Here is a 27,621-nt window from a genome sequence, read left to right as displayed (position 1 = left end):
ACCCACCAAGAGGGCCAGGCCACTCTGCCCACAACTCTCGATGGTACTCCTGGGGCTTCGCGGCCGAGCGTTGGAGAGCTGAAGGGGGGAAGGATAGAGAGAATCATAGAGTACTCCGCCAGCCGCACAGGAGAAGAGAGAGCGGCCTCCAGTGCCCCAGGTCCTAGAGGCGGCTGGGCCGGAGGCGGTCGCACAAAAGGAGTCCCGGGAGGCCAGCTGCCGGTCAACCATAGAGATGCGGCTCCCGCCCGCCCGGGGCCGGGAGGTAAGCGAGCGAGGGCGGGGCGGGAACTAATCGGGAGAGCAGGCGGAGCGGGCCAGAGGCAAAAGTTTCTCGAGCCCCAGGATGAAGGTGGGCCTGGGCAGTGGGAACGCTCCGGAGAAGTGCTGAAGGGAGCGCGCCGACGAGCGGGACCCCGGGGCATCCCATCAGCCGCCCCAGTGCCTCCGTCGCGTCACTGCTGTGGACCCCGCCTGGTTACTCGCTGCCTCTCCTCAGGACCATAATCTTGATGATGCTCCATCCTAAGCCTTGCAGGTTACAAAACGGCTTTCCCGTTTGCCAGCTCTTGTGACTCCCGCTCCCGCCCAATGATGTGGACGCTGTCATCGCCTCCACTTTACAGATAGGAAAGCTGAGGCCCAGAGAAGCGAAGTGATTGCATCTCCCAAAGACCACGCGGTGAGTCAGAGCCCACAGGCAAGTGGAAACCCGGGTTCCTTGGTCCCCAGGCCGGGTCTCATCCTTTCCTCGGGCCTTCTCTCTGCTCTGATTTGTCATTTCTTTAACTCAGCGCCTCTGCCCCAAAGAAGGTCATTTCTTCTCTTGTGCCCGTCGGTGTCCCACTTCACTCCGCCTTCCAGCGGCAGAAGGGTCTCAGTCGAGACTACCTCCTCCTTGGCTCCCCCTCTAAGGCAAATACACCACCCATGCTGGAAGATTCCTGATATTCAGTAAGTGGAGGTTGTGGTTTCCAGAGAATCCCTTGAGGGCAGAAGTGCACTGCCCCACCAGCTTCTGAATTTGGGTGATCGGGCTTTGAGTTGCAGAATTCTCACCTGTAACCTGGTTTCCTAGCCCTAGGCCCTTGCTCGACCTCCATGACTCAGTTTCATAAAGTGATTACCATCTTATTGTTCTTATTGTCAGTCTTACTGATTACTCATTACTCCGCTTCAACTGATTTTACCCATGTGTAAGAGGACATGCAATTTAGTTGACATTCATTTCTCAGATGGGTCCCAGTGTTCAACATGAGGCCGTAGTCAATGAGCTAGAAATTTCTGCAGGTGTGCTACTTTATACGTAAGGAATCACTGGCTTGGTACTTGGTAGATACCTAGCTTTACTTTGATGCATCCCTGTGTTTACAGTTCATCCATCACTTAGAATCCCCTTATTTGTCTGGATTGCATTAGACTGTTGGTAGCTGAGTTCAGTGAAGTGGTAGTGTCGATTATCTCCACTTAGAAAGCTCCTGGTCTAAGGAGGGAGACTGATAGGTAAACAGCAGTGCGGTGTTTCTGACAGGGCCACATCCAAGATGCCATTACAGCTCCCAGAGAGAGAAGCTTGGGTGAACGATGTTAGGAAGCCGTCGTTGTGGAAGTGACATTTGTTCAGATTCTTAAAGGATAGTTAGGAGTTGGTTATCCAGACAAGCCGTAGAGATGGCAAAGGGGAAAAGGCCCATCAAGCCGGGGGCCAGGGGGTGGCTGGGGAGAGGAATGTGTGAGGATGTGGAAACAAAAGAGAATGTGATGAGTCTGGGAAATGGCAGCTCATTGGTGTGACTGGCTCAGAGATCTGTTGGGGGGAGAGATCGAAGATGAGTCTGATCAGCAGGGACCAGATCCTGAAGGAAGGGCCTTGAGCTAAGGACTAGTGAGCTCATAAGGTACTAAGGGGGAAGGGACCTCTAAGATCCCTTGGCCCCACCCAGTCTTACTGCAGATAAGAAAACCAATATCTGGATTGCTTAATGATTTGACTGAGGTCACTCACCTCCAGAGGTATAACCAAGAGATATCCATTGGCCACAACTTCCTGTCTCTTTCCTGTATTGACCCCATTACCACTTTTACGCTTTTTGTTCCAAACCTTGTCGCAAGAGGAAAACTTCTGTGTTAACTAGATATGGCATGCTGCCATTCTAGGAAATGCGTACTTGGGCAGGCACTGGGCTGTGTACCCACACCAACTGGGGGAAAAGTGAGAGATCTCATTAGATTTTATTTTTCTTCTGGTTGATTTATCAGCACTTAAGAGGCCACAGCACCCAAGTTGGTGGTGATGACAGACCCCGTGTTGGACACACAGCCAGCTAACGGCACGGGGGAGATGGATGGACTGTGCCCTGAGCTATTGCTGATCCCCCCACCTCTCTCGAACCGTGGAATCCTGGAGCCTGTCCAGAGCCCCTGTCCTTCTGAGAACCCTCCACCTTTGCCTGGCGATCCTGGCTGCCTGCTGGTAGAGGCCACAGCAACTGGAGAGGACACAGGGAACATGGAGATCATTGTGGAAGCAGTAGCTGGAAACCTGTCCCCAGGTGCTCCAGGAGAGACCCCAGGTACAAACCTTTTTGCTAGCGGGCCAGTGGGACCAGCAGCCCTGAGTTTTTGTCTGTGCTATTTTTGATCCTTATGTATAAATATGCTGAAGACACAAAGTAGCCTCCTATTTTTATCCTTAGAGATGTTGTAATTTGGCTTGCAGTGGGTGAATGTTGATTGAAGGCTGGCAAGGTGGTGCACAACTTGTACCAAGCTCTTGGCAGTCTCTCTCTCTGTGAGGCCTTCACATCCGCTAGGCAGGAATCCAGGAGGGAAGACCTTTCTGGCCTCTCTGCCCAATCCTTTCTCCTCTAGTGCTCAGGGATCGTTCCCTCCATGTTGACCCTCCCACCAGGAAGCACAGCCAGGGACTGGGCAAAAGGCCCAGCCTCTTTCTACCACCCAGGGTTTGGCAGGGCTTCCTAGAGGTAATCTGGTATTCCCCCGCTCTGGTTTGTTGTGAATAACATAGTTAACTCACCAAAGGCATGCCGTTAAGGGTGGGAGTTGAACATTTATATACATGCTGAAAGAAAGACTCACCTCTTTGTTCTTCCCACATGTTCAACTTCTTATTTTTAGATATCTTTCCTGTTTTTAACAGTCATCCTCCAGCTACACTTGTACCAGTTTTCCTTGGCAGTGTGTAAAGAATACTGGGAAACGTTAGCCAATTCGATCATATAATATTTCTAAATTTGATGTGGTGAAGAAATAATAAATTAAGAAGGAACCTGGAAAAACATTTGCAGTCTATAAGGAAGCCTTAATACTTTTAAAACTCAAAGTTTTACAATAAGGAAAAGAAACAGTATACTTTTTTTTTTGAAGGGGGGAGGAATCTACGTTGCAATTCACTGAAGAAGAAATACACATAGTCCATAACCGTAAGGATGCTTAATCTCACGAACACACAAATTCCAAATAAAAGCAACTACAAGATGCCATTTTTGTTTCTCAAATTTGGCAAATAGGTAGCACTATTTATAAAACTCGTGTTGGTGAGACTGTGGAGAAACAGGTACTATCTTATAGTTGATGGAAAGTATAAGTTAGTGTAATCTTTTGAAGTCAATTTATCTATGGAACATACTTTTTTTCTTTCTTTTTTTTTTTTTTAATGTAACATACTTTAACGTATGTGTACTTTGACTCAGGGGTGTATTTCTAGGGATTCATCCTGTAGAACTACTCAAACACATGCACAGGGATGCAGGGATAAGGATGTGTAGGGCAGCTTTATTTGCAATGCTTGGAAACAACACAGATGTCCATCAGTAAGAGCAGAATTTCCTTTTGATTTATCCATGTTCTGAAGTACCATGAACTAGACAGAAAAAAACATGAGGTAGATCTAAAGGTACTACTCTGGGTAAAACTATCTCTGATATGTAGCAAGTGAAAAAAAAAAAAAAAAAAGAGAGAGAATGGCCCCAAAGGCCTTAAAGGATGTAGACCAAATTCTGTGTGTGAAAGTGAGGTGTTTCAAAAAAAACCAAAAAAAAGGAGTTCCCATCGTGGCCCAGTGGTTAACGAATCTGACTAGGAACCATGAGGTTGCAGGTTCGATCCCTGGCCTTGCTCAGTGGGTTAACGATCTGGCGTTGCCGCAAGCTGTGGTGTAGGTCGCAGATGCGGTTCGGATCCCATGTTGCTGTGGCTGTGGTGTAGGCCGGCGGCTATAGCTCTCATTGGACCCCTAGCCTGGGAACCTCCATATGCTGCGGAAACAGCCCTAGAAAAGGCAAAAAGACCAAAAAAAAAAAAAAAAAGTGAGGTGTCTATTCTTTATATACTTCCCATTTGAATTGTTGCACTGAATTTTTATGTAAACAAACAAAAAATAGTGAAGAGGAAGAGGACCACCAGAATAAACATAGGATAAACCTGGGCTTCACCATGAACAAGCACGTAGCCTTAACCTTGTAGAATCCCAGGTCCCTTTTAATGCAGTTGGAGGACCAAGGGAGAGTGAGCCCTGAGCCTTTCTTTGTCAAGGTGCTGCCCGTCGCTTAAGAAACAGCAGCAATTACTAAAATGTGATTTGGCTCATTTCAGAAAAAAGGCTCTCCATTTGATGAATTGCTGTGCCTTTGAAAATCTTCTCACAGAATCTGAAAGTAACACTGTCATGTGTTTTGTAGCTTTTATCCCCAGGCTGTCATTTTCTACTTTTGGAATTTTCTCATTTTTTTATTTGGGCAAAATATATTGCCTTTTGTTAATGCTTTCTAGATTTCATCAATGCTTATTACACTCACTCACTTCACAAATACTTATAAGTACCTACTTCCTGGGGTTTTTTTGTGGTTTTTTTTGTTGTTGTTGTTGCTTTTTTAGGGCCACACCCACAGCATATGGAGGTTCCCAGGCTAGGGGTCGAATTGGAGCTACAGCTGCAACTCGGGGTCCCAGCTGTGTCTGTGACCTACACCACAGCTCATGGCAACACTGGATCCCCAACCCACTGAGCGAGGCCAGGGATTGAACCCTCGTCCTCATGGATACTAATTGGATTTGTTTCCGTTGCGCCACACAAGAACTCCTACGAAGTACCTACTTTGTGCCCAGTGTTATACAGGATACTGGGAATGCAAACCCACGTGCAGGATAGGCCATCCCTGACTTTATGGGGCTACAGTCCATGTGGAGAACCAGACTTACATCCATCTCCATTCCACAAATGTTAAAAGATTCACCCGCATTTTCTACTGGTAACTAATTCCTGTGAGTCTCGTTCCATCTGATTCTGTGCCTTTCTCTGTCGATCCTCTGCCTGCAGGTGTCCTGGTAAAGGTGGTGGAGGTGTACTTCTGTGAGCGCTGCGAGCAGAGCTTCGCAGAGCCCACTCTGTTGGCCCTGCACCAGTGCCCCGAGACCCTAATGCAGCCTATACAGGGCCTCACCAGCCCCCCGTGCTCTGTAGAGCTGCCCCCCAGCAACCTCACTCTCCCTGGCCCTCTGCAGGGCCAGAGTCCCCCAGATAGCCCCCTGCCATGCCCTGTGTGTAGACAAGAGTTTGCCCAACCCCAGGCCCTGAAGAGCCACTTCAAGATTCACCGGGGCACTCCTGACACCTTCTCCTGCCCAGAGTCTGGCTGTGTGTTCTCTGCTCAAGATCGCAAGGGGCTCCAGCACCACCTGAGGCAGACCCACAGAGCACTCCCCGTGCCCTGCTCTTTCCGGGGCTGCCCCCTGCTCTTCGGGAGCCAGCAGGGCATGGAGCTGCACCGGCAGCTGCACTACCCTTTCCACTGCAACCATTGCAGCTTCGTGGGCTCCAACGTCAAACTCTTCCGGCAGCACCAGCGGAGCCATGGGACCAGGACACAGGGAGAACTGTCTGCAGCTCAGGGTCTTCCACCCCAGGAGCTGCTGCCAGGTATGAGGCCAAGGTCTTGTGGGAGGGGCAGTTGTTTCCAGCGCCTTGAACATATGCTTGAATACAAGAGAACCCAGAATGGCACAGAAGGACAGGGTTACTGGCTCATGTGGGAAGACATCGAGTCACTCTGGACCAGTCAGAATATATGAGACGAAGAGCAAGTCTTTGTCGGTGACAATGAATGAAGTTTGGCTTAGGCTATACTGTGGTCTAGAAGGTACTTAACGAATGTTCTCTTCTGATCCAGTTCAGAACTTTCTGAGGGCAGTGGCTGTAGCCCCTGGCAGAATGCCTGTAGATTTCCTGATAGAGCAAATGAGATTAGACAGGAGAAGCTGAGATTATTTTAAAAAGAAACCTTTTAACCTTCAAGGAGTTCCTTTCTTGGCTCGCGATTAACGAGCCAAATGAGTATCCATGAGGATGCAGATTCAATCCCCGGCCTCGCTCAGTGGGTTAAGGATCTGGCATTGCTGTGGCTGTGGCGGAGGCCAGCAGCTGCAGCTCCACGTTGACCCCTAGCCTGGGAACCTCCACGTGCCAGAAGGCCCTAAGAAGCAAAAAAGAAGAAAGAGGGAGGGAGGGAGGAAGTGGTGCTTCAAGTGTTCTTATTGCTCTTGGTCTCAAAAAAAGGGGGAGGGTGAGTAGACGAGCAGGAGGAAATAGAGAAACCAGGCCAGGAGAGGCCAGGATCCTAATGGGAGAATCTGGCTTGCTAAGCGTCATTGGTGTTCTGGTGCAAAGAGAAGATGCCTCTTTCCTGGGAAAAAGTCATACATCTTTGCCTTTCGGAGGCAGCTGCTTCTATGATGGATAGAATGGGTTAGAGAATGCAGGGTGTGGTCCTGAATTTGCTGAGCTGGATGTTGCAGTAGAAGTTTAGAGGTCAGGGTATGGTCACAGGCACTGAGCATCAGCTGTCAGCCCTGGAGAGCTGTGCTGGGAGGGTACAGTCTACCTGTTCTCTGCTTCTGCCCTCTACTTCAGTGACCTCTGAGCTCTTGCCTTCAAGGGCTCTGAGATTTGATTTATTTTTATTCAGTTATTTTATTTTATTTTATTTTTGCTTCTTAGGGCCACACCCGCGGCATATGGAGGTTCCCAGGCTAGGGGTTGAATCGGAGCTGTAGCCGCCGGCCTACACCACAGCCACAGCCACGCCAGATGTGAGCTGTGTCTGCGACCTACACCACAGCTCACGGCAACGCCAGATCCACTGAGCAAGGCTCATGGATACTAGTCGGGTTCCTTACCACTGAGCCACACAGAGAACTCCTTGATTTACTTTAGATTTGGAGCATTCCTGACAACTCAGCTCCTGACCTTTCTAGCTCTGTCTTGAACGGGGATAAGGTGATTTACTTAGAACCCAAGATTCCCTTAGGCTGAATTCTTCCAGCCTGTACGAGAAGCACAAGCGCTCAGCACTGCATTGGCTCCTCTAGTCATCAAGTTCTGTGTATCTGTAGCTCCCAAACTGTCCCCAGGAGAGGGAGAGCCTTCAGAGGAAGCAGGAACGCCCTTGCCTGGGCAGGAGTCAGCTGAAGAAGAGGACGTAGAGGAAGAAGAGGGTGGCAGCCAGAAGGACTCCCAGAAAGCCCTGGAGAAAGGCCAGGGGGCTCAGCAGTTGAAGGGTAAGGACATGCGGGGGCTGGAGCCTCTCGGTGGTGGGGAGAAATGGACTGGGGGGCGGGGTTCAAATCGAGGCTCCAGGGCTTGGTTTTCTGCGCTTTGGTTCAGCTCCATCAGTTGCTCATGTTCCACTCTGACATGTCTAGTGGAAAAGTGATAAATGGCTACAGAGCCTGGTGACACAGGGGTAGATGGAGTTTGCTCTGGGGCTGGCTTTCCTCCGGCAGAAAGCGCTTTTGTGGGGAGAGAGAAGGTGATCTTCATATAATGAAGATGCCAGAGATTGCTGATGAGCAACCTCTGTGGTCTGCCATTGAGCCCCTAGCATTGCTTTTCCGAATCCTTGCCTCCCAGTTTTCCATCTTGGTAGAACAGCATTTGAAACCCATCCCACAGGGAGCGTGTTTACTCTCTCGGTGACTGGGAAGGGTCTGCTTATGTTTACTACCAGCTCTCTGAGCCGGAGCTCTTGAGCCAGTTTCAGAAGTAAGAAGGCTCGCCTTCTCTTGCCCCTGCTCACTCCCCATCAGGTTCTTTTCCTTCTGACCAGCCCTGCTGATTCTTCTGCCTGTCCCCATGATCAAGGGCAGGAGGCACAAGAATGCTCCAACCCGATTGTTTTTTTGAGCTTTTTTTTTTTTTTTTTTTTTTTTTCTGTCTCTTTGCCTTTCCTAGGGCCGTTCCTGCGGCATATGCAGGTTCCCAGGCTACAGGCTGAATCAGAGCTGTTGCCGTCGGCCTCTGCCACAGCCACAGCAACGCGGGATCCGAGCCTCGTCTGCAACCTACACTACAGCTCACAGCAGCACCAGATCCCTAACCCACTGAGTGAGGCCAGGGATGGAACCTGCAACCTCATGGTTCCTAGTCGGATTTGTTAACCACTGAGCCATGACGGGAACTCCTCTTGAGCTTTTCTAAATAACGCCTCCGGAATGGCGAGTGGCTTGGGTGAAGCTCTTCCTACAGGCCACAGCAAGATCTGAGGAGTCCTTGTGATTTTGTTTCTCTGAGTACTTAAACGCCTTGTTTCTCCTCTGAGACCGCAGCGTTTGAGATGCTATTGTTTGGTTTCTGCAGAGCAGGGTGTAAGGCCATGTGATCCATGTTTTGTCCGGGCGCGTTGTGGTTCTCCCATTGTCTGGACAGTCCCCGACCTAACCAAGACTCACTCACCCCTCTGCCTTGCCTTCTCCCAGGGGATGTGGCTTCGGGCACCGAGTCCCTCTTCAAGACCCACATGTGTCCAGAATGCAAGCGCTGCTTCAAGAAGCGGACCCACCTGGTGGAGCACCTACATCTCCACTTCCCAGACCCCAGCCTCCAGTGCCCCAACTGCCAGAAGTTCTTCACCAGCAAGAGCAAGCTCAAGACCCACCTGCTGCGGGAGCTGGGCCAGAAGGCCCACCGCTGCCCCCTGTGCCACTACAGCGCGGTGGAGAGGAATGCCCTCAACCGCCACATGGCCAGCATGCACGAGGACATTTCCAACTTCTACTCGGACACCTACGCCTGCCCCGTCTGCCGGGAGGAGTTCCGCCTCAGCCAGGCCCTTAAGGAGCACCTCAAGAGCCACACCGCAGCAGCCTCGGCGGAGCCACTGCCCCTCCGCTGCTTCCAGGAGGCCTGCAGCTACGTGGCCCCCGACCGCAAGGCCTTCGTGAAGCACCTGAAGGAGACCCACGGGCTGCGGGCCGTGGAGTGCCGCCATCACTCGTGTCCCATGCTCTTCGCCACGGCGGAAGCCATGGAGGCCCACCACAAGAGCCACTACGCCTTCCACTGCCCCCACTGTGACTTCGCCTGCTCCAACAAGCACTTGTTCCGCAAACACAAGAAGCAGGGCCATCCCGGCAGCGAAGAGCTGCGCTGCACCTTCTGCCCCTTTGCCACCTTCAACCCGGTGGCCTACCAGGACCACGTGGGCAAGATGCATGCTCACGAGAAGATCCACCAGTGCCCCGAGTGCAGCTTTGCCACGGCCCACAAGAGGGTGCTCATCCGCCACATGCTGCTGCACACCGGTGAGATGGCTTCCCCTTCCCTCGGGTCACGGCGCTGAGGATGGCGATGGTGGAGCTCTTAGCACCGGCCAGACACGTGAAGGGCTTTGCGAATATCACCTAGGTCTCCGGACCTAGGATTCCTAGAGATAAATCAAGTCTTTGCCATTTACACACAAGCCTTCAATCGAGTGTCACTCAGCTAGTCAACTGGTCAGGCTAGGCTTTGAGTCCAGGGACTCTGACCCGGAGCCTGTGCTCTGACTGCTGTGCTGTTGTGCACTTTTAGGGCCCTGTCCAGTTCTCCCCACCCCTAGTCAGGTCTGGATGGGCCCCCGCCCAGCCTGTTAGCAAAGAAACCCAGACCAGGACAGATGCTTTGCTTTGCAATTCAGGTTTTGTGATGTGCTGTGAGACAGGGTAAGGGAACTGAGCCATCCTTAGACGTTATAGCCTTGGCAGCCGTGATGCTGAAACACGATCCAGTCTGGTGCCCTGGAAGTTGCAGGTGTTTCAACTCAGACTCTTCATTGGTAACCTGCATTACTGATGCTTTGAGTAAAAACCAAACAGGCTTCCTGTTGTAGCATCCTCCCATTTGTGATCTCTATGGCAGCATCAGTCGATTGATAAGACATTAAAACATCTCATCTGGAGTTCCCATCATGGCTCAGGGGAAACGAATCTGACTGGCATCCATGAGGACTCAGGTTCGATCCTTGGCCTTGCTCAGTGGGTTAAGGATCTGGTGTTGCTGTGAGCTGGGGTGTAAGTCACAGATGCAGCTCACATCTGGTGTTGCTGTGGCTGTGGTGTAGGCCAGCGGCTATTGCTCCGATTTGACCCCTAGCCTGGGAACCTCCATATGCCGCAGGTGTGGCCCTAAAGAGCAGAAAAAAAATATCAAAGATTCTTCAGTCGGGAGGGCAGTTTTTAGGCTGCTTGTGGCAAAACCATTGTTCCCATGAAACAGTTCATTTCTGTTCAGGCTTTAGTCACAAAATCTCATTTTTCTGAAGCCTTTCCTAAAACCTCACATCTCTACAAACATAGTTACTTTTATTGCCCTTCACTCTGTTGTGCTACCAGAGCCTGTGTTTTTTAGAAATTGAAGGTGTGTGGCAACCCTGTGCTGTCAGATGATGGTTAGCATTTTTTTTTAGCAATAAAGTACTTTTTAATTAAGGTATGTATATTGTTGTAGTCCCCTTGTGGCTCAGCAGTAATGAACCCGACTAGTATCCATGAGGATGCAGGTTCGATCCCTGGCCTCGTTCAATGGGTTGAAGGATCCAGTGTTGCCATGGAGCTGTGCTGTAGGTCGCAGACACAGCTTGGATCCTGTGTTGCTATGGCTGTGGTGTAGGGCAGCAGCTGTAGCTCTGATTGGACCCCTAGCCTGGGAACCTCCATATGCGCAGATGCGGCCCTAAAAAGACCAAAAAAAAAAAAAAAAAAAGGTATGTACATTGTTGTGTTAGACATGATGCTGTCGCACTTAATAGACTGCAGTATAGTGTAAACATAACTTTTACATGTACATGGGAAACCAAAAAGTGTGCCTTGCTTTGTTGTGCCGGTCTGGAACTGAACCCACAATTCTCTCCGAGGTAGGCCTCTGTGGTGCTTTATCGTTTACAGAGTTCTTTCACATCGATGATCTCATTTAATCCATAATAACCATCTTGTAAGAAAGGCAAGGACAGGTGAGAAACCCTGAGCATTTAAACGACCTGTGTCAGGAGCATATAGGACCAGAGCCAGGACCCCCACGCTGCTTGCCTTTCACCTTAAGGAGAGGGGCTAGGAGGGGGTCACAGGGAAGGGTTCTGGAGGAGCTCGGCCCTTCAGGTCTGAGTGCCAGGTCTTGACCAACTACAGGGACAGCTCATCCTTGAGCACTTGCTGGGCACCACTGAGGACTTTGGGACATCTCATAATGTTCACCACGTGAGGTCAATATTTTTGTCACCCCCTTCCTAGAGACCAGGAAACTGAGATGTAGAGGGGTTAAATAATCTGCCCAAGGCCACACAGTAGTAAACTGGGGCTTGAATTGTTGCTTAGGAGCTGTGTGGTTTCTCCGTGTCTCAGCTTCATCCTGTCAAAAATGGGGTAATCCTTGGAGTTCCTCTCATGCCTCAGTGGTTAACAAATCCGACTAGGAACCATGAGGTTGCAGGTTCGATCCCTGGCCTTGCTCAGTGGGTTAAGGATCAGCGTTGCCATGAGCTGTGGTGTAGGTCGCAGATGTGGCTTGGATCCCGCGTCGCTGTGGCTCTGGCGTAGGCCAGCAGCTACAGCTCTGATGAGACCCTTGGCCTGGGAACCTCCATATGCCACAGGAGCAGCCCTAGAAAAGGCAAAAGAAAAAAAAAAGAAAAGAAAAAGAAAAATGGGGTAATCCTAACATCTGCCTCCTAAGGACTGTCATGAGGGGTCAGTAAGGAGGCATTTGCATAAAGTGCTCAGAAAGCTGCCTGGCACCTGGCGAGCTCTGTATGAATGTCAGCTATTAATATCTTTATTACTGTGTTGGACTCCAGCATCACAGTTGTTTACCACTATGTCTTCTTGCCTACATTTTTCTATTCCTCTTCTGCAAAACTGGCAGAAATTGGGCTACGTGGAGCAGTGGGCCATTAGTGCTCGTAAGTTGTATGTAGAACACGTCCCGAGTGGACCTTAACGCTGATTTTCGAAGAGCTGGCTCTGCGCTTTCCCCTCATCTTCCTCCGCGGCGGGGTGGCACAGTGGTCACCTGAGACCTCAGCATCGCACCCTGGCTTCCACTCGCGCTGGGCGGCAGGGCGAGCTGGCTGGGGAAGATGTCCATCTGCTCCCCTGGTCTGACCTGTCTTCTCTCCCCTCTCACCCCTCCCACCCCCAAAGGCGAGAAGCCACATAAGTGCGAGCTGTGCGACTTCACGTGCCGAGACGTGAGCTACCTGTCCAAGCACATGCTGACCCACTCCAATGCCAAGGATTACATGTGCACCGAGTGCGGCTACGTCACCAAGTGGAAGCACTACCTCAGCGTGCACATGCGGAAGCACGCGGGGGACCTCAGGTGTGAGCGCACTCGGGCCGCCCTCCCTAACCCAGCAACCTGGGGCTAAGCTCCCTGCCCTGGAGGTCAGCTCCCGGCCCCAGAGAGACTCCTAACTGCTCTCTGCTCCTGTCATCTCGCTGATCCATGTCTGTAGCTGCCCTCTGGGCCTGGGGCCCCGTCTGCACACTGAGAGCTCTCTGGGCACTGAGAAGGGTGTATAGACCCAGAGCAGAGGCCCAGAGACGAAAGTGTCACTTGAGTTCTCAGAGTCCCGTCCTGGCGAAGTAGATGGGCTGCACTTGTGGCCCTCATCCCGGCCACTTCCAAGTCCAGGCACGTTCCCCTCGGATCTGTGAATACAGCTGGCTCCAGGGTTTCTCCTTGGCTTTTGTGCCTCCGTGGGAGAGAGGGAACTAGGCATAGACACCTGCCCCCTGGGGCTGTGGCCGAGGCAGCTCCTCGGGAGTCTGCAGAAGTTTGCTGCTTCCCGCTGTCTTCCCTTTAGGAAGCAGTGTAGTGTCGTTAGAACATAAGCCTTGGAGCTCCACTCTCTCTGCCCGTCACTTCCTTTGTCACTCCAGGCAAGTTGTTCCCTTCAGTGCCTATTTCATAGGGCAGCAGAAAAGATGATTCAATTAGATAACACACGTCCAGCACTGAGTGTGGAGCCTGGCCCGTAGTAGGTATTTATGTAGCGACTGGTAGTTGCTATGATTGGTTTCCTAATGGTGATTTTCCCCCCTCACCAGATACCAGTGCAACCAGTGCTCCTATCGCTGCCACCGGGCTGATCAGCTGAGCAGCCACAAGCTGCGGCACCAGGGCAAGTCCCTGATGTGTGAGGTGTGCGCCTTCGCTTGCAAGCGGAAATATGAGCTGCAGAAGCACATGGCTTCCCAGCACCACCCCAGCGCGCCAGCGCCACTCTACCCCTGCCGCTACTGCAGCTACCAGAGCCGCCACAAGCAAGCCCTGCTGAGCCACGAGAACTGCAAGCACACCCGCCTCCGCGAGTTCCGCTGTGCCCTCTGTGACTACCGCACCTTCAGCAACACCACCCTCTTCTTCCACAAGCGCAAGGCCCATGGCTACGTGCCTGGGGACCAGGTCTGGCAGCTCCGCTACGGCAGCCAGGAACCAGAGGGGGCCGGGCAGTGCCCAACACCCCCGCCAGGCTCCGAGCCCTCGAGCCAGTTGTCTGCCCAGCCTGAAGGGCAAGAGCACACCTCGGAGACTGTGGTGGACCCCAGGTTGGACCAGGCCCTGCCAGAGACCAGCGAGGAGGACAGTGCTGGGAGACAGGACGGCGGCGAGGCTCCCCGGGCGGATGACCTGGTTGGCAGCCCCAGCCCAGCGGAGGTAGATGAGGGCGGCTGCACGCTGCACCTGGAGGCCCTGGGGGTGGAGCTGGAGCCCGTGGCCGACCCACCCCTTGAGGAGATCACCGAAACAGCTCCTGAGGCATTCAGGACCCTGGAGCCCTCCGGGCCTCTGAGGCTGGAAGGGCCAGATGGAACCCTGACAGAGCTGTCTACCTTTGAAGGTGCCGGCACCTCCGGCCTGGGTACCGAAGAGGAGCCCATTCTGGAAAAGCCAGTTTCTGAGCCCCCTACAAATGCGCCTTCCTCAGAGGAGCCCCCTAACAGCTGGGCGGAAACCTTCAAGGCAACGCCCCCCACGGAGACAGCACCCCTGCCCCAGTTCCCTGAATCAGAGTCCTTGCTCAAGGCCCTAAGAAGGCAGGACAAAGAGCAGGCAGAGGCGCTGGTGCTGGAGGGGCGGGTTCAGATGGTAGTGATACAGGGCGAGGGGCGGGCTTTCCGCTGCCCGCACTGCCCTTTCATCACCCGCCGGGAGAAGGCGCTGAGTCTGCACTCCAGGACCGGGTGCCAGGGCCGCCGAGAGCCCCTGGTGTGCCCTGAGTGTGGGGCCAGCTTCAAGCAGCAGCGCGGCCTCAGCACCCACCTGCTGAAGAAGTGTCCTGTTCTGCTTAGAAAGAACAAGGGCTTGCCCAGACCAGATTCGCCCATCCCTGTGCATCCTCTGCCCGTGGACACCCTGGCCTCAGGGGATGCAGCAGGTGGGAAGCCCCCACCTGCACCCTTAGAAATAGAGATCGCGCTCCCGAAAGATGCTCCTCCTGAGCCTCCTGGGGAGCCAGGAAAGCTAGAGGAGCCTCTTGCCGCCCTCTCGGGCTCCGCAGTCTCTCCTGCAGGAGACTCCTTGCCCACCGAGGCCCCTGAGAAGTTCCACTTCGAGCAGGGCAAGTTTCACTGCAACTCGTGTGCGTTCCTTTGCTCGCGCCTCTCCTCCATTACCTCTCACGTGGCTGAAGGCTGCCGGGGCGGACGGGGCGGTGGTGGAAAGCGAGGGGCCTCCCAGACCCAGCCTGTTGTGTCCCCGCTGAGCAGTGGAGACTCTGCTTCCCTGAGCAGTGGGGGTACAGAGCGCAGCCCTGGTGGCGGGGACACCACTCGGCTTCCAAAGCAGAAGGGGGCCCGCTTCTCCTGCCCCACATGTCCCTTTAGCTGCCATCAAGAGCGGGCCCTGAGGACTCACCAGACCCGCGGCTGCCCCCTCGAGCCGTCGGGAGAGCTGCGCTGTGGCCTCTGCCCCTTCACAGCTCCTGCACCTGCTGCCCTGCGGCTCCACCAGAAGCGGAGGCACCCCGCCACAGCCGGGGCCCGCGGCCCCCGGCCCCCGCTTCAGTGTGCGGACTGTGGCTTCACCTGTAAACAGAGCCGGTGCCTCCAGCAGCACCGGCGGCTCAAGCATGAGGGAGTGAAGCCTCATCAGTGCCTTTTCTGTGACTTTTCCACCACCAGACGGTACCGGTTGGAGGCTCACCAGTCCCGACACACTGGGGTTGGCCGCATCCCCTGCAGCTCCTGTCCCCAGACATTTGGTACCAACTCAAAACTGCGCCTGCACCGACTGAGGGTCCACGACAAGACACCGACCCACTTCTGTCCACTCTGCGACTACAGCGGCTACCTTCGCCACGACATCACACGCCACGTCAACAGCTGCCACCAGGGCACCCCAGCCTTTGCCTGCCCCCAGTGCGAGGCCCAGTTCAGCTCCGAGACGGCGCTCAAGCAGCACACTCTGCGCCGGCACCCCGAGCCGACGCCTCCAGCCCCCGGCTCTCCCGCGGAGGCCACCGAGGGCCCCCTGCACTGCTCCCACTGTGGGCTGCTGTGCCCCAGCCCCGCCAGCCTGCGGGGGCACACCCGGAAACAGCACCCCCGGCTCGAGTGTGGGGCCTGTCAGGAGGCCTTCCCCAGCCGGCCGGCACTGGACGAGCACCGGAGGCGGCAGCATTTCAGCCACCGCTGCCAGCTCTGTGACTTTGCTGCCCGGGAGCGGGTGGGCCTGGTGAAGCACTACTTGGAACAGCATGAGGAGACCTCGGCCACAGCAGTGGCCTCAGCTGGGGATGGGGACGCCGGCCAGCCCCCTCTACGCTGCCCCTTTTGTGACTTTGCGTGCCGCCATCAGCTCGTGCTAGATCACCACGTGAAAGGGCACGGGGGCACCCGGCTGTACAAATGCACTGACTGCGCTTACAGCACCAAGAACCGGCAGAAGATCACCTGGCACAGCCGCATCCACACTGGAGAAAAGCCCTACCGCTGTCACCTCTGTCCCTATGCCTGTGCTGACCCCTCCCGCCTCAAGGTAAGGACAGGGACTGTGGGGTTTGCGAACAGAAGGACTGCAGGCTGTGCGTTCCTTCTGTGGCACAAGAGAACCACCTGGGTTCTCTAATCCCAGCTCTTCTGAATATTAGCTCTGGGACTTTGGTCCAGTCCCTTAACTTCTCCGGGCCTCAGATTCCTCCTCTGTGAAAAGGGGATAATACTCCATAGGGTTGTTGCAAAGGTAAAATTCCATGATACATGCTTGGCATGTGATGAAGTCATGCAGTAATAGGTTGGGAGTAATCTAGATAATAACAGCAAACGCTTATTGAACACTTCCACTGTATCTCAGACACTAATAATCCTTTCAAAAATAGGAGATATGATTACTTATACTCGTTCCCATTTTACAGAATAATCTGAGAATTAGAGGTCAGGGCGCCCAAAGACACGTGTTCAGTGGCAGAGCTGAGATAGGGCAGACCTGGGGGCAGGCCCAGTGGGTTAGGATGGTGTCGTAGGAACTGGCCAAGGGGTGCCAGTGGGGGAGAATGGGTGGGAGTGGAGCAGGGAACAGGATTATCTGCCAACAGCGTCTCTGCCTGCTTGCCCCATTTCCACATCCACCGAGTACCAAAGGGTGCCCATTTTCTGGGTGGACTCTTTGCTCTTCCCTCCTCCAGTATCACATGCGGATCCACAAGGAGGAACGGAAGTACCTGTGCCCCGACTGTGGCTACAAGTGCAAGTGGGTCAACCAGCTCAAGTACCACATGACCAAGCACACAGGTGAGTCGGGGTGGTTTGGACAGGCCCAAGGGGTTCCCCTGTTACCTGAGGTGGTGTCTGTCCTTGCTCACAGTCATGGAACATCAGTGTTCACATCGAGGGGAATGGTAGGCTGAAAAGCCAGAATAGCTTCCCAACCCACTGAAAACCTATCAGAATCAGGGGAGAGATGAAGCTGAGAGTCTGGGATGCATCCTTTGCAAAAGCTTCCCTGGGGATTGTGGCACAAGGCCGCCCACCTGCTGCTGAGAACCCCCCAACTCAAACATGAGGGACGGAGTGGGTCTGCCTGGTCCATACAGAGACAGGATGAAACTGTCATGAGTGGGGAGAAGAAAGTAGAAGGGTCACCCGTTTTAACTTGTCCTTCTCCTGGCTGCAGAGTCCATGAGGAGTGTGACCGATGGCGTGCCTGGGATTGTTGCATGTGGGCCCCTTGTGTGGAGGAATTAACCAGATGCATTTCAGAGCCCTCTGCATCTATGAATGCCACTTCTGTTGCCTTTACCCCTTCCCTCATAAGCATTTTCTTTTACTTCTTGCGTCAAACAAGGAGTTGTATTTTAATGGATTCCTAGTTCCATGTGTACTCCCTGACCAAAGGGAGGTTGGAACTCCCCATGTAGAAACCCTAGTATATTTGAGTATTTATCGCTGTCAGATGGCTACTTGGGGGTCCGGGTAGTTATCAGCATCCATTGAGTACCCGCTGTATACAAGGAGCTGTGTTGGGAGAAGGGCACACCTGTGGCATGTGTTCCTTATGTCCCAAGATCACTTTGACTCTTCTGGTTCCACCCATCCTTGTTCCACCTCCTTCTGTGGTGATTTTGTTCCCTGTCCTACAGGACTGAAACCATACCAGTGTCCTGAGTGTGAGTACTGCACCAACCGGGCCGACGCGCTGCGCGTGCACCAGGAGACGCGGCACCGGGAAGCGCGGGCCTTCATGTGTGAGCAGTGCGGCAAGGCCTTCAAGACGCGCTTCCTGCTGCGCACCCACCTGCGCAAGCACAGTGAGGCCAAGCCCTACGTGTGCAACGTGTGCCACCGTGCGTTCCGCTGGGCCGCAGGCCTGCGCCATCATGCCCTCACCCACACTGACCGCCACCCGTTCTTCTGCCGCCTGTGCAGCTACAAGGCCAAGCAGAAATTCCAGGTGGTCAAGCACGTGCGCAGACACCACCCTGACCAGGCTGACCCAAGCCAGGGCGTTGGCAAAGACCCCACCACCCCCACGGTGCACCTGCATGACGTGCAGTTGGAGGGTCCCAGCCCTCCTGCTCCCGCTGCTCCCCCCACCGGACCTGAGGGCTGAGAGCCTCCCCAGATAAGAAGAGGGTGTGGGCACGTGCGGTGCAGACTGGAGCCGGAGCCAGCCTGGGAGCTCAGGGCCCAAGGAAGGGCTGGCTTCAAGGTGCCAGGGAGGCTGGAACCCTCCTGGGACTCTGGCTGTAGTACTTGGAAGTTGACATAAAAGGGAGACATGGACCACAAATTGGCTTCTCTTGAGGCACACTGTGTTTTTAACCTATGAATTCCTAATTTTTTTTCACCATCACTTCGCCAAAGTCCCTGCCTATAAGATCGTGATTTTACCCATTTCATCTTTTCTTTCCTTCTTACCGTGTCAAGTCCTGTTTTCCTTCAGCATCCTCAAAACAGTTGTATCTAACTGCATGTGCTGTTGTGCCCACTGCTGTGTAACGCATGGTAAATGATCTGTAGCTCGTATAGACTCGTCCAAGTCCCTGACCTCACACTGCCCTGCTGTCATCTCAGTCTGCCCCGTCCCCTCTCAGACCTCTGTCTCTCCTTTGTCTCCTTCCGTCTTCACCGAGTGATTGATTCTAAAACAGGCCTACGTCTGCCTTCTTCTCTCTGTTCTTGAGCCCGAATCGGCCCTTGCCCTGCTCCAGCTAGAGAGGGAGGATTGCCCCCCAGGAAGCATCCTCCCAGAAGCAGCTTAATTCAGCATCCACCCCAGACTGGCTCAGCAGCTACATGAGAGTTAAAGCACAAGGACAGGGTGAAAGGCAGACGGCTGGGGAGGTAGATCTCTAACCCAGAATTCCATCACTGCCTCACAATGACTGTGGAAGTAACCATCGAAACTGAAACATACTGGGAAAGTTGAAAGCGGTGCTATTAATAATTATGCTGAGACATCAGACATAAACCAGGACTATACCAGGCAAAGTCTTCAGGAGGGCTGGGATCACATAGCTCTTTTTTTTCTTTGTTTTTTTTGTTTTGTTTTGTTTTGTTTTTTAGTGCCACACTAGCAGCATATTGGAGATTCCCAGGCTAGGGATCTAATTAGAGCTACAGCTGCTGGCCTGTGCCACAGCCGCATCTGCGATTACACCACAGCTCACAGCAACATGGGATGGGATCGCAAAATGCTTTGTCTCCTCCTTTTGCTCCTTTTTCCCCTTAGAAGCCATACTGATTACCCTTTCTGTGTAGTATGTGGGGGGGGGCAGTGGCTGGAAACCTTGTTTTTCCACCTTTTCCCTACCCTACTCATGTACCCAAATGTCCCCAACCCTTGTTCTTGCCCAGCAATGAGAGGCCATGCTCAAGCCAGTTTTGGAGAGAAGTTCTATTTATACCGGTGGGGCTGGGGAGAAGCAGTCCACTGGGGACTCTGAGGACCATTCGCTGTTCTCTTGAGTGTCATTGTACAGTCTTGAGGTCAGATCTTCCCCAGCCTTTGCCTGGGGAGCCTCGAGGCTCGCTTTCTCCTTCCTCTGGCTCTGGACTTGAGGAATTGGGAGTGGAGGAGATAGTGCCTCTCTGAATCTTTCTGCCCCAAGCCCCTCTCTGGATTTCTAGCTGCACTCCGCCTTTGAGCCAGAGTGGGTGGGAAAGAGGAGTCCTGGATCTGGGTATGGCAGTGAGCCTACAGCAAGAGGAAGCCAGGAACTCCAGTATAGAGGATGCAGAGGGAAGAGACAGGAGTGATGACAGAGGCTTGGGGAAAGGGAAGAGAAGGTGAAACATAGGTCCTTGTCAGGAAAGCTGAAGTAATTGCCTAGGAAATACTCAGCCCAGCTCTGAGTATTTTCACCAGCTCTGTTTGCTTTCTGGAGCACACGTCCAGGTTTCCCTTATTATCTAAAGCCAGCGCACCCACCCTTCCTGTGAAATGCCCACCTTAAGATTCAACCCCCTCTATCCCTTCCCGGATGCAGATGTGCACGAAGATGGAGGCTGGGTGGAGGCTGATGCCATCCTTGGAGAGCAGGTGTATGTGGCGGTAACCTGGAAGGGGACAGGAGGACAGCATTAGGAAGGCAGCCAGAGCTGCGGCGCGGGCCAGGGCGGAGGGACTGGCTCACCTTGCTGCATGCAGTTCCAGGGCAGGGTGTACTGACCGACGAAGTCGTTTCGGGATTTCCAGTCATAATCTTTTACCACAAAACGCAGCAGGGCCAGTTCAGGTACCAGGACCCGGAAGCAGAGGGTCTGCCCCCAGTAGGGATTAAAACCTGAGCGGGGAGAGAGGCAGCGAGGGAAGGAGTGAAGAAACAGACGTTGTTGACCCTGCCGGCTCGCTTTCCCTGTGTCCTCTCGCTGATTTTCTTGGCAGTCACCATTTCACAGGTGAGGAAATGGAGGCGCAGAGCCCTTAAGCAGTTTGCCTAGGTCATCGGAGCTTGTAAATGAGGGGCCTGGATTCAGACCCAAGGTGTCCAAGTCCTCTTTCTTCGTCCTGTTCCACGCTGCCTCCCATGGAGGTGGCGGGAGAGGGGACTGTACTTAAAGGAGGGCCAGGTGGTAGGAAAACAACAGCCGTGCTCCCCCCACCCCATCCCCGGCGCTGCCCAGTCTCACCATTGTTCTCCACGTAGCTGGTCTCTTGCCGGGCTGTGTCTGGGCGGACGCCAAAGATCTCCACTCTCACCAGTGGATCCACAATGGACCCCTCTTTGCTGTCGTCCACTTTGGGGAGTTGCTGACCACTGATTACCTGCAACCAGGGCTCTGGAACCTCACTAGTTCCTGCTCAGCCCAGCCCCCCTCCAGTTCTCAACCCTGGGTGGGGAGGAGGAAGGCTGAGGGGAGGGGGGTCACAGGACCCTGGGCTCTAGCTTTTGGGTTTGCAGAGCTAATTCTCATGGGTAATGTACTTTCTTCTGGTACCTTATCTGCTATTTAAAATGAGAATTCCTGTTGTGGCTCAGCAGAAACGAAGCTGACTAGCATCCATGAGGACGCAGGTTCGATGCCTTGTTCAGTGGGTTAAGGATCTGGCATTGCCATGAGCTGTGGTGTAGCTTGCAGATGCAGCTCGCATCTGGTGTTGCTGTGGCTATGATGTAGGTTAGCGGCTACAGCTCCAATCCAACCCCTAGCCTGGGAACCTCCATATGCCGAGGATGTGGCCCTAGAAAGACTAAAATAAAATGCATCCAAGTAGAAATTTGGTTTGAAAGTGGGTGCTTCCACAGCAAACCTTCTGTAGGACTCATGAAGCCCTAGACCCTGGGGTTAGCGCTTCACATTAATCACAACAGCCCTGTGGAATGGGTGGTATCACGACCCTGGTTTTGAAGGTGAGGAGATGACGGTTAAGCAGTTTTCCCCACATTACACAACTAGTAAATGGGTTTGAATCCAGGCAACTGGCTCCAAGGTCCATGCAGCCTCTCCAGAGGAGCTTTTCACCCATTATACTCCCGTCAGACCAAGCCACTCTGCCCCCACCAACCTCCCCCATCCCCAGCCTCTACCTCAGCTATCCCAGTTTCCTCCCAACAGTTTCTCTTTCCATTATACCTGGATTAGGAGGGTCTGGGCTTTGGAAGGGCTGATGGGCCTCTCGGGGTGGAAGGAACTCTGAGCGTCACGCAGGAAGTCTGGCTTCAGCACGTAGCCACAGCCAGCGTTCTGGCGAAAGAGCCCATCACAGAGGTCCATCTCAAGCCCCGCAGTCTGCATATTCATGGCCACTGAGGGCCCGGGAGAAAAGGGAAGGATTCACCATGGGGGCCAGCCAGCCCCCGCTTCCAGGAGTTAGACAGACACGTGGAGTGTGAAAGGGCTGCTGGGAACTCCATGGGAGCACCTTCCTCAGCTAGCACGCTTCTCAGAGCATCCCCGGCCCCAGCCCTCACCTGCCAGGGATTTACTTCCCACCTGCTCCCCTTCCATTCGCTTCCCCCTGTTCCCACCGCCCCCTCACCCATCTGGCAGCCTGCATTCCAGAATTCTTGCGGGTTGTAGTTGGATGAATCTGTCCTCAGGCCACCAGGATACACACGGCTTAACTGCCAGGTGTTGTGCTGCACAAACTCATTGCCTGTAAAGTGGGTGTGGGGATGGGGTGCTAGTGGGTGGGATGGATGCTCCTCTTCCCTGGTGCCAAGGACCCTGCCCACCCACTTCACTCTTCTCTCCAGCATCTCTGAAGGCTGGCTCTAGAGAGCTTGGCTGTGCCTCTTGCTGTTCCATGCAGACCATCTCCCACAGCCTGCTTCCTCCTGGAGCCTTCAGCCCACAAGCCACACTCCTGTCCCTTGCCTGGTCTGAGGAGTTGCTTGGCTCCCCATCCCTCCTCACCTCCCCCGTCCTCTTTCTTGGCACTCATCTGCCTGCCCAGCAGTCCTGACTCTACTCATCCCAATTCCTCCCCTACCTCCCCCTTTTAGTCCTGACCGGACTCCTTGATGAGGCTCTTGGCCTTGGCTTCAGAGAAAGATGATATTTCATAGAAGCGATAGTGCTCCCTCGAATGAGCGAAGCTGTAGAATGAGACCGCCTTCAAGTAGACAACCAGGGCAGAGAGGGCTGGACACAAGATGGCCTTGACTTTCTAGAAGAGGAGACAGTAGAGAGGAAGATGGAATTGAAGCATCAGCAGTCGGAGAGGGCAGAAGCCAGTGGCCAAGATCTGTGCTTCCCCACCCAGCCTAAGCCTCTGCCCACTGCCTCCCCACTGTAGTCTCCCTCCTGCCTCACCTGATTGGGAAAGAGAAGGACCCCAGGCTTGGAAATAGGAGCCTGGGTCATAATCTCACAACACAAAGGCGAACACAACAGCGGGCACCTCACAACCTGAGGATGGGAATGGGAATAAAGGCTGTCTCTAGATACTGATGGGATCAGTTTCAGCCTCTGGGCTTGAAGGGTCTGCTCTATGTTACTTTGCAGGTAATGGGTTTTAAATTCATTATTATTATTAAACAGGAGTTCTCGTCTTGGTGCAGCGGAAACGAATCCAACTAGGAACCATGAGGTTGGGGGTTCAATCCCTGGCCTCGCTCAGTGGGTTAAGGATCTGGCGTTGCCATGAGCTGTGGTGTAGGTTGCAGATGCAGCTCAGATCTGACGCTGCTGTGGCTGTGGCGATTCTGATTAGACCCCTAGCCTGGGAACTTCCATGTGCCACAGGTGCAGCCCTAAAAAAGGGGAAAAAAAAAAAAAAAAAAAAAAAAAAAAAGCAGTGCTTGAGCCCAGACAGATACATCAAGGTATACAAATGGTCACGGAAGTCACACCCGGAAGGATGCGAGAGTCCCAAATTTTTCTCCTGAATTCCCATTTCCATCCCTGGGCCTGGCAGCAGGTTAGACAACACAGCTTCAGCGAGAACAGGATAAGCTAGAAGTTAGCTGAGCCAAGTAAGTGCACAAGAGAGAGAAATGCAGACTTCAAAGCAGGATATTTGCAGATCCCGCCAGTAGTGCCCCTTCCCCAGCTCTTCCTGCTCCTTCTCTTTGGCTCTTTCTGGCCCTTCCTCAGATTCACCTTTTCCAAGAATCTTTCTCGAACTAATCCCACTTTAGTTGAGGCCACAGCAGTCACTCTAGCAAGCCCTACTTACACAATATAAACACACACACACCCATCAGTGGTTTTTAAACTGGCCTTTAAGGAGACTGGGAAGTAATACAAAGATGTCTCAGAAGTTACTTGGGGGATCCAGGAGAGAGCCAAGGGGGTGCTTCAACCAGGATGGCTTTGCATTTATCTGTTTTGTATCCTGAGCTTCCCTATACGAGTTCACTTTTAAAAGATTTGAGGGGAGTTCCCGTTGTGGCTCAGTGGTTAACGAGTCCGACTAGGAACCATGAGGTTTTGGGTTCGATCCCTGACCTTGCTCAGTGGGTTAATGATTCAGCATTGCGGTGAGCTGTGGGGTAGGTTATAGACACGGCTCGGATCCTGAGTTGCTGTGGCTCTGGTGTAGGCCGGCAGCTATAGCTCCGATTGGACCCCTAGCCTGGGAACCTCCATATGCCGCGGGTGAAGCCTTAGAAAAGGCAAATAGACAAAAAAAATTTTTTTAAATAAATAAATAAAAAGATTTGAGGGCGAAGAGGTTGGAAATTCACTGCGATCTATCTATATGGCAATACAGTGATGCGATATATATATATAGTGATGCTCTTGTATGCATTCTTAGGCCTCTTTCATCGGAGGCAAGGAGCATTCTGCCCCTTGGCCAGCCACCCTGCCTGGCTCCAGTCTCTTCACACGTGGGCTCTCAGCTTGTGGTCCAGACTGATCAAATGCCAGAACAGAAAGACCATTCTCCCGGCTTACCTTCTTTTTGTCTTTACTGCGAGGGCTCAGCTCCTGGGGCTCAGATTCAAACTGGGCCTCCAGCTCCAGCTCAGCCTCCTGCTCCCCCTCCAGTTCAGACTCTTCTGGCTCTTCCTCCTCTTCCTCAAGATCCTCCTCAAGTGTTCTTAACTTCTTCCCCTTCACCAAGATCTTCCTCCGAAGCTCCTAGGGGACAAAAATGAAGGGCCTGTCTAATTATCTGCTCTGGAACCCTCTGGAGATCATGCAGGTCCCACTGCTCTCACAGGACCACCTCAAAGGCAAAGGAAGTGACTGATCATAAGTTCTCACTGGGGAGTTCCCATTGTGGCTTGGCAGATTAAGAACCCAACATAGTGTCCATGAGAATGTGTGTTCGATCCCCAGCCTCACTCAGTGGGTTAAGGATCCAGCATTGCTGCAAGCTACAGTGTAGGTCACAGACGTGGCCTGGATCCCACATTGCTGTGGCTGTGGTGTAGGCCTGCACATGCAGCTCTGATATGACCCCTAGACTGGGAACCTCTGTATGCTGCAGTGTGGCCATAAAGAAGCAAAAAAAAAAAAAAAAAAAAAAAAAGAAAGAAAGAAAGAAATATTATAAGTTCACTTGACACCAGGAATTCCCGGAGTTCCTGTTATGGCACAGTGGAAATGATTTCTGACTAGGAACAATGAGGTTGTGGGTTCAATCACCGGCCTTGCTCAGTGGGTTAAGGATCCGGTGTTGCTGTGGTGTACGCCCGCAGCTGTAGCTCCAATTCGACCCCTAGCCTGGGAATCTCCATATGCCGTGGGTGTGGCCCTAAAAAGCAACAACAACAACAACGAAAAACCCACTAGGAATTCCCTTCTGTGTGCAAGCAATCTTTCTGTGGGAACTTCTTTTTATTTTCTCTTTTATTTTTAGGGCTGCATCTGCAGCATCGGAAGATTCCCAGGCTAGGGGTTGAATCAGAGCTGCATGTGCAAGGCCTAAGCCACAGCCACAGCAACAGTAACTCAGGATCCAAGCCACATCTGTGACCTACACTGAAGCTTGCAGCAATGCTGGATCCTTAACCCAATGAGCAAGGCCTGGGGTCGAACCCAAATCCTCATGGATACTAGTTGGGTTCGTAACCCACTGAGCCACAACATGAACTCCAAACCTGTAATATTTCTATCCATAAGGGGGAAAAAAATGCAGACCCCTACCTCACATTTGACACATAAAGATTCCTCATAGCACATTCCTGTGGCTATGTCATAGACTGGCAGCTATAGCTCCAATTGGACCCTAGCCTGGGAACTTCCATATGCCTCAGGTGCAGCCCTAAAAAGAAAAAAAAAATCCTCATAGATTAAAGATTTACGTAAATATAAAGAACATAAGCATATTAAAAGAAAATAGACATTTTTTTTTAATGACCTTAAGGTAGCAAATCCTTTGAAAACACGAGATGATGGAGTTCCCGTGGTGGCTCAGTGGTTAACGAACCCGACTAGTAACCAGGAAGTGTGAGTTCGATCCCTGGCCTCACTCAATGGTTTAAGGATCCAGCATTGCTGTGAGCTGTAGTGTATGTCACAGACGCGGCTTGGATCCCACGTTGCTGTGGCTGTGGTGTAGGCCCACAGCTGTAGCTCCAATTCGACCCCTAGCCTGGGAACCTCCATATGCCACGGGTATGTCCCTAAAAAGACAAAAACAAAAAAACAAACAAACAAAAAAACCCCATGAGATGAGGAGTTACTTCTTGGCTCAACGGATTGGGATCTGGCATTATCATTGCTGTGGCTCTGGTTACAGCTATGGTGCAGGTTTGATAACTGGCCCAGAACTGCCACATGCCGTGGGCGTGGCCAAAAAAAGAAAAACAACAACCATGAAATGAAAACTCAGAAGACATAAAAGGGATTGGGGAGTTCCCGTCGTGGTGCAGTGGTTAACGAATCTGACTAGGAACCATGAAGTTTTGGGTTTGGTCCCTGCCCTTGCTCAGTGGGTTAATGATCCAGCATTGCCGTGAGCTGTGGTGTAGGTTGCAGATGCGGCTCGGATCCTGCATTGCTGTGGCTCTGGCGTAGGCTGGTGGCTACAGCTCCGATTCAACCTCTAGCCTGGGAACCTCCGTATGCCGCGGGAGCGGCCCAAGAAATAGCAAAAAGACAAAAAAAAAAAAAAAAAGGAGGGATTGGTAGATTTGACTACATAAAGCTTAAAAACCTGTGTAAGGCAGAAGATGCTATAAATACAAAAAGAAAAAGTAGGCCACAAAAAACATTTTGCATTAATATGTGTTAATATGCATAACACACAGCATTAATATCTTTTAACATTCTAAAAAACTGTTGTGCATCAATTAAAACTTATAGACCCTAACAAAACTGGGTAAATAGTAATATCAACTAATTCAAAAGAAGGAAATATAGACATTTCTTTTTTAAAAACTTGACTTTTTTTATGGCCACACCATAGCATATGGAAGTTCTCAGGTCATGCATTGACTCTGAGCCACAGCTGCAACCTATGGCACAGGCTGCAGCAAACTGAGCCTGGCTGGAGATCAAACCTGCGCCTCTGCAGCTACCCGAGTTGCTGCAGTCAGATTCTTAACCCACTGTGCCACAGTGGGAACTCCAAAATGTGACTTTTTTCCCAGGTTTGCCACTATGAATCATCCTACTACTGTAGTTATTTGTCGTCACACTTATACTGTGGCTTGGAGTGCAGGTTGGGATTTTTTTCCAGAGGGCGACTTGACAATAATAACCAGAAATGTCAACCTGCAAACTTTTCAACCCAGCGAGTTTGCTTCTAGGAATCTATCTCAGAGAAAGAGTAAATGGACAAAGACGTGTGTACACATGAAACATTTCAAGCAACCTAAATGTTTACCATTTACTGGTTATGGTTACCATCTATTAGTTGAATAAATTATGGCCAATAGGGAGTTTCTGTCATGGATCAGTGGTTAATGAACCCAACTAGTATCCATGAGGACATGCATTTGATCCCTGGCC

At 52.4% G+C, this 27,621-nt stretch overlaps 2 protein-coding genes across 9 annotated transcripts in view; one reads left to right on the top strand and one right to left on the bottom strand.

Moving 5' to 3' along the window:
• On the top strand, positions 25-18,932 carry ZNF142 (zinc finger protein 142). 5 transcript variants are annotated; one of them, XM_021076478.1, is made up of 10 exons: positions 25-265; positions 567-682; positions 2,260-2,573; positions 5,339-5,938; positions 7,411-7,575; positions 8,773-9,597; positions 12,469-12,646; positions 13,378-16,309; positions 16,956-17,061; positions 17,910-18,932. In XM_021076478.1, exons 3-10 carry the CDS (start codon positions 2,294-2,296, stop codon positions 18,377-18,379), a joined length of 5,556 nt encoding a protein of 1,851 aa, XP_020932137.1. In that variant the 5' UTR covers positions 25-265; positions 567-682; positions 2,260-2,293; the 3' UTR covers positions 18,380-18,932. The 5 variants fall into 5 exon arrangements, with proteins under 5 accessions (XP_020932137.1, XP_020932140.1, XP_020932136.1 ...); XM_021076481.1 differs by having other exon boundaries at positions 531-682; positions 5,860-5,938; XM_021076477.1 differs by having other exon boundaries at positions 531-682.
• Positions 12,037-27,621, bottom strand: part of PLCD4 (phospholipase C delta 4) — a 35,183-nt gene continuing 19,598 nt past the window's right edge. The window contains exons 10-17 of one of the 4 annotated variants that reach the window (XM_021074676.1): positions 24,616-24,801; positions 22,726-22,882; positions 22,253-22,369; positions 21,847-22,019; positions 20,902-21,037; positions 20,406-20,555; positions 20,221-20,328; positions 12,037-13,230 (exon numbers count right to left, since the gene is read on the bottom strand). In XM_021074676.1, coding sequence (XP_020930335.1) covers positions 20,222-20,328; positions 20,406-20,555; positions 20,902-21,037; positions 21,847-22,019; positions 22,253-22,369; positions 22,726-22,882; positions 24,616-24,801 — 1,026 coding nt within the window. In that variant the 3' untranslated portion in view covers positions 12,037-13,230; position 20,221. 4 annotated transcript variants of the gene reach the window in all.

This window comes from Sus scrofa, chromosome 15, assembly GCF_000003025.6.
Source record: "Sus scrofa isolate TJ Tabasco breed Duroc chromosome 15, Sscrofa11.1, whole genome shotgun sequence".
Classification (NCBI taxonomy): Eukaryota; Metazoa; Chordata; class Mammalia; order Artiodactyla; family Suidae; genus Sus; species Sus scrofa.
This window is presented reverse-complemented; position numbering and strand designations above follow the sequence as displayed.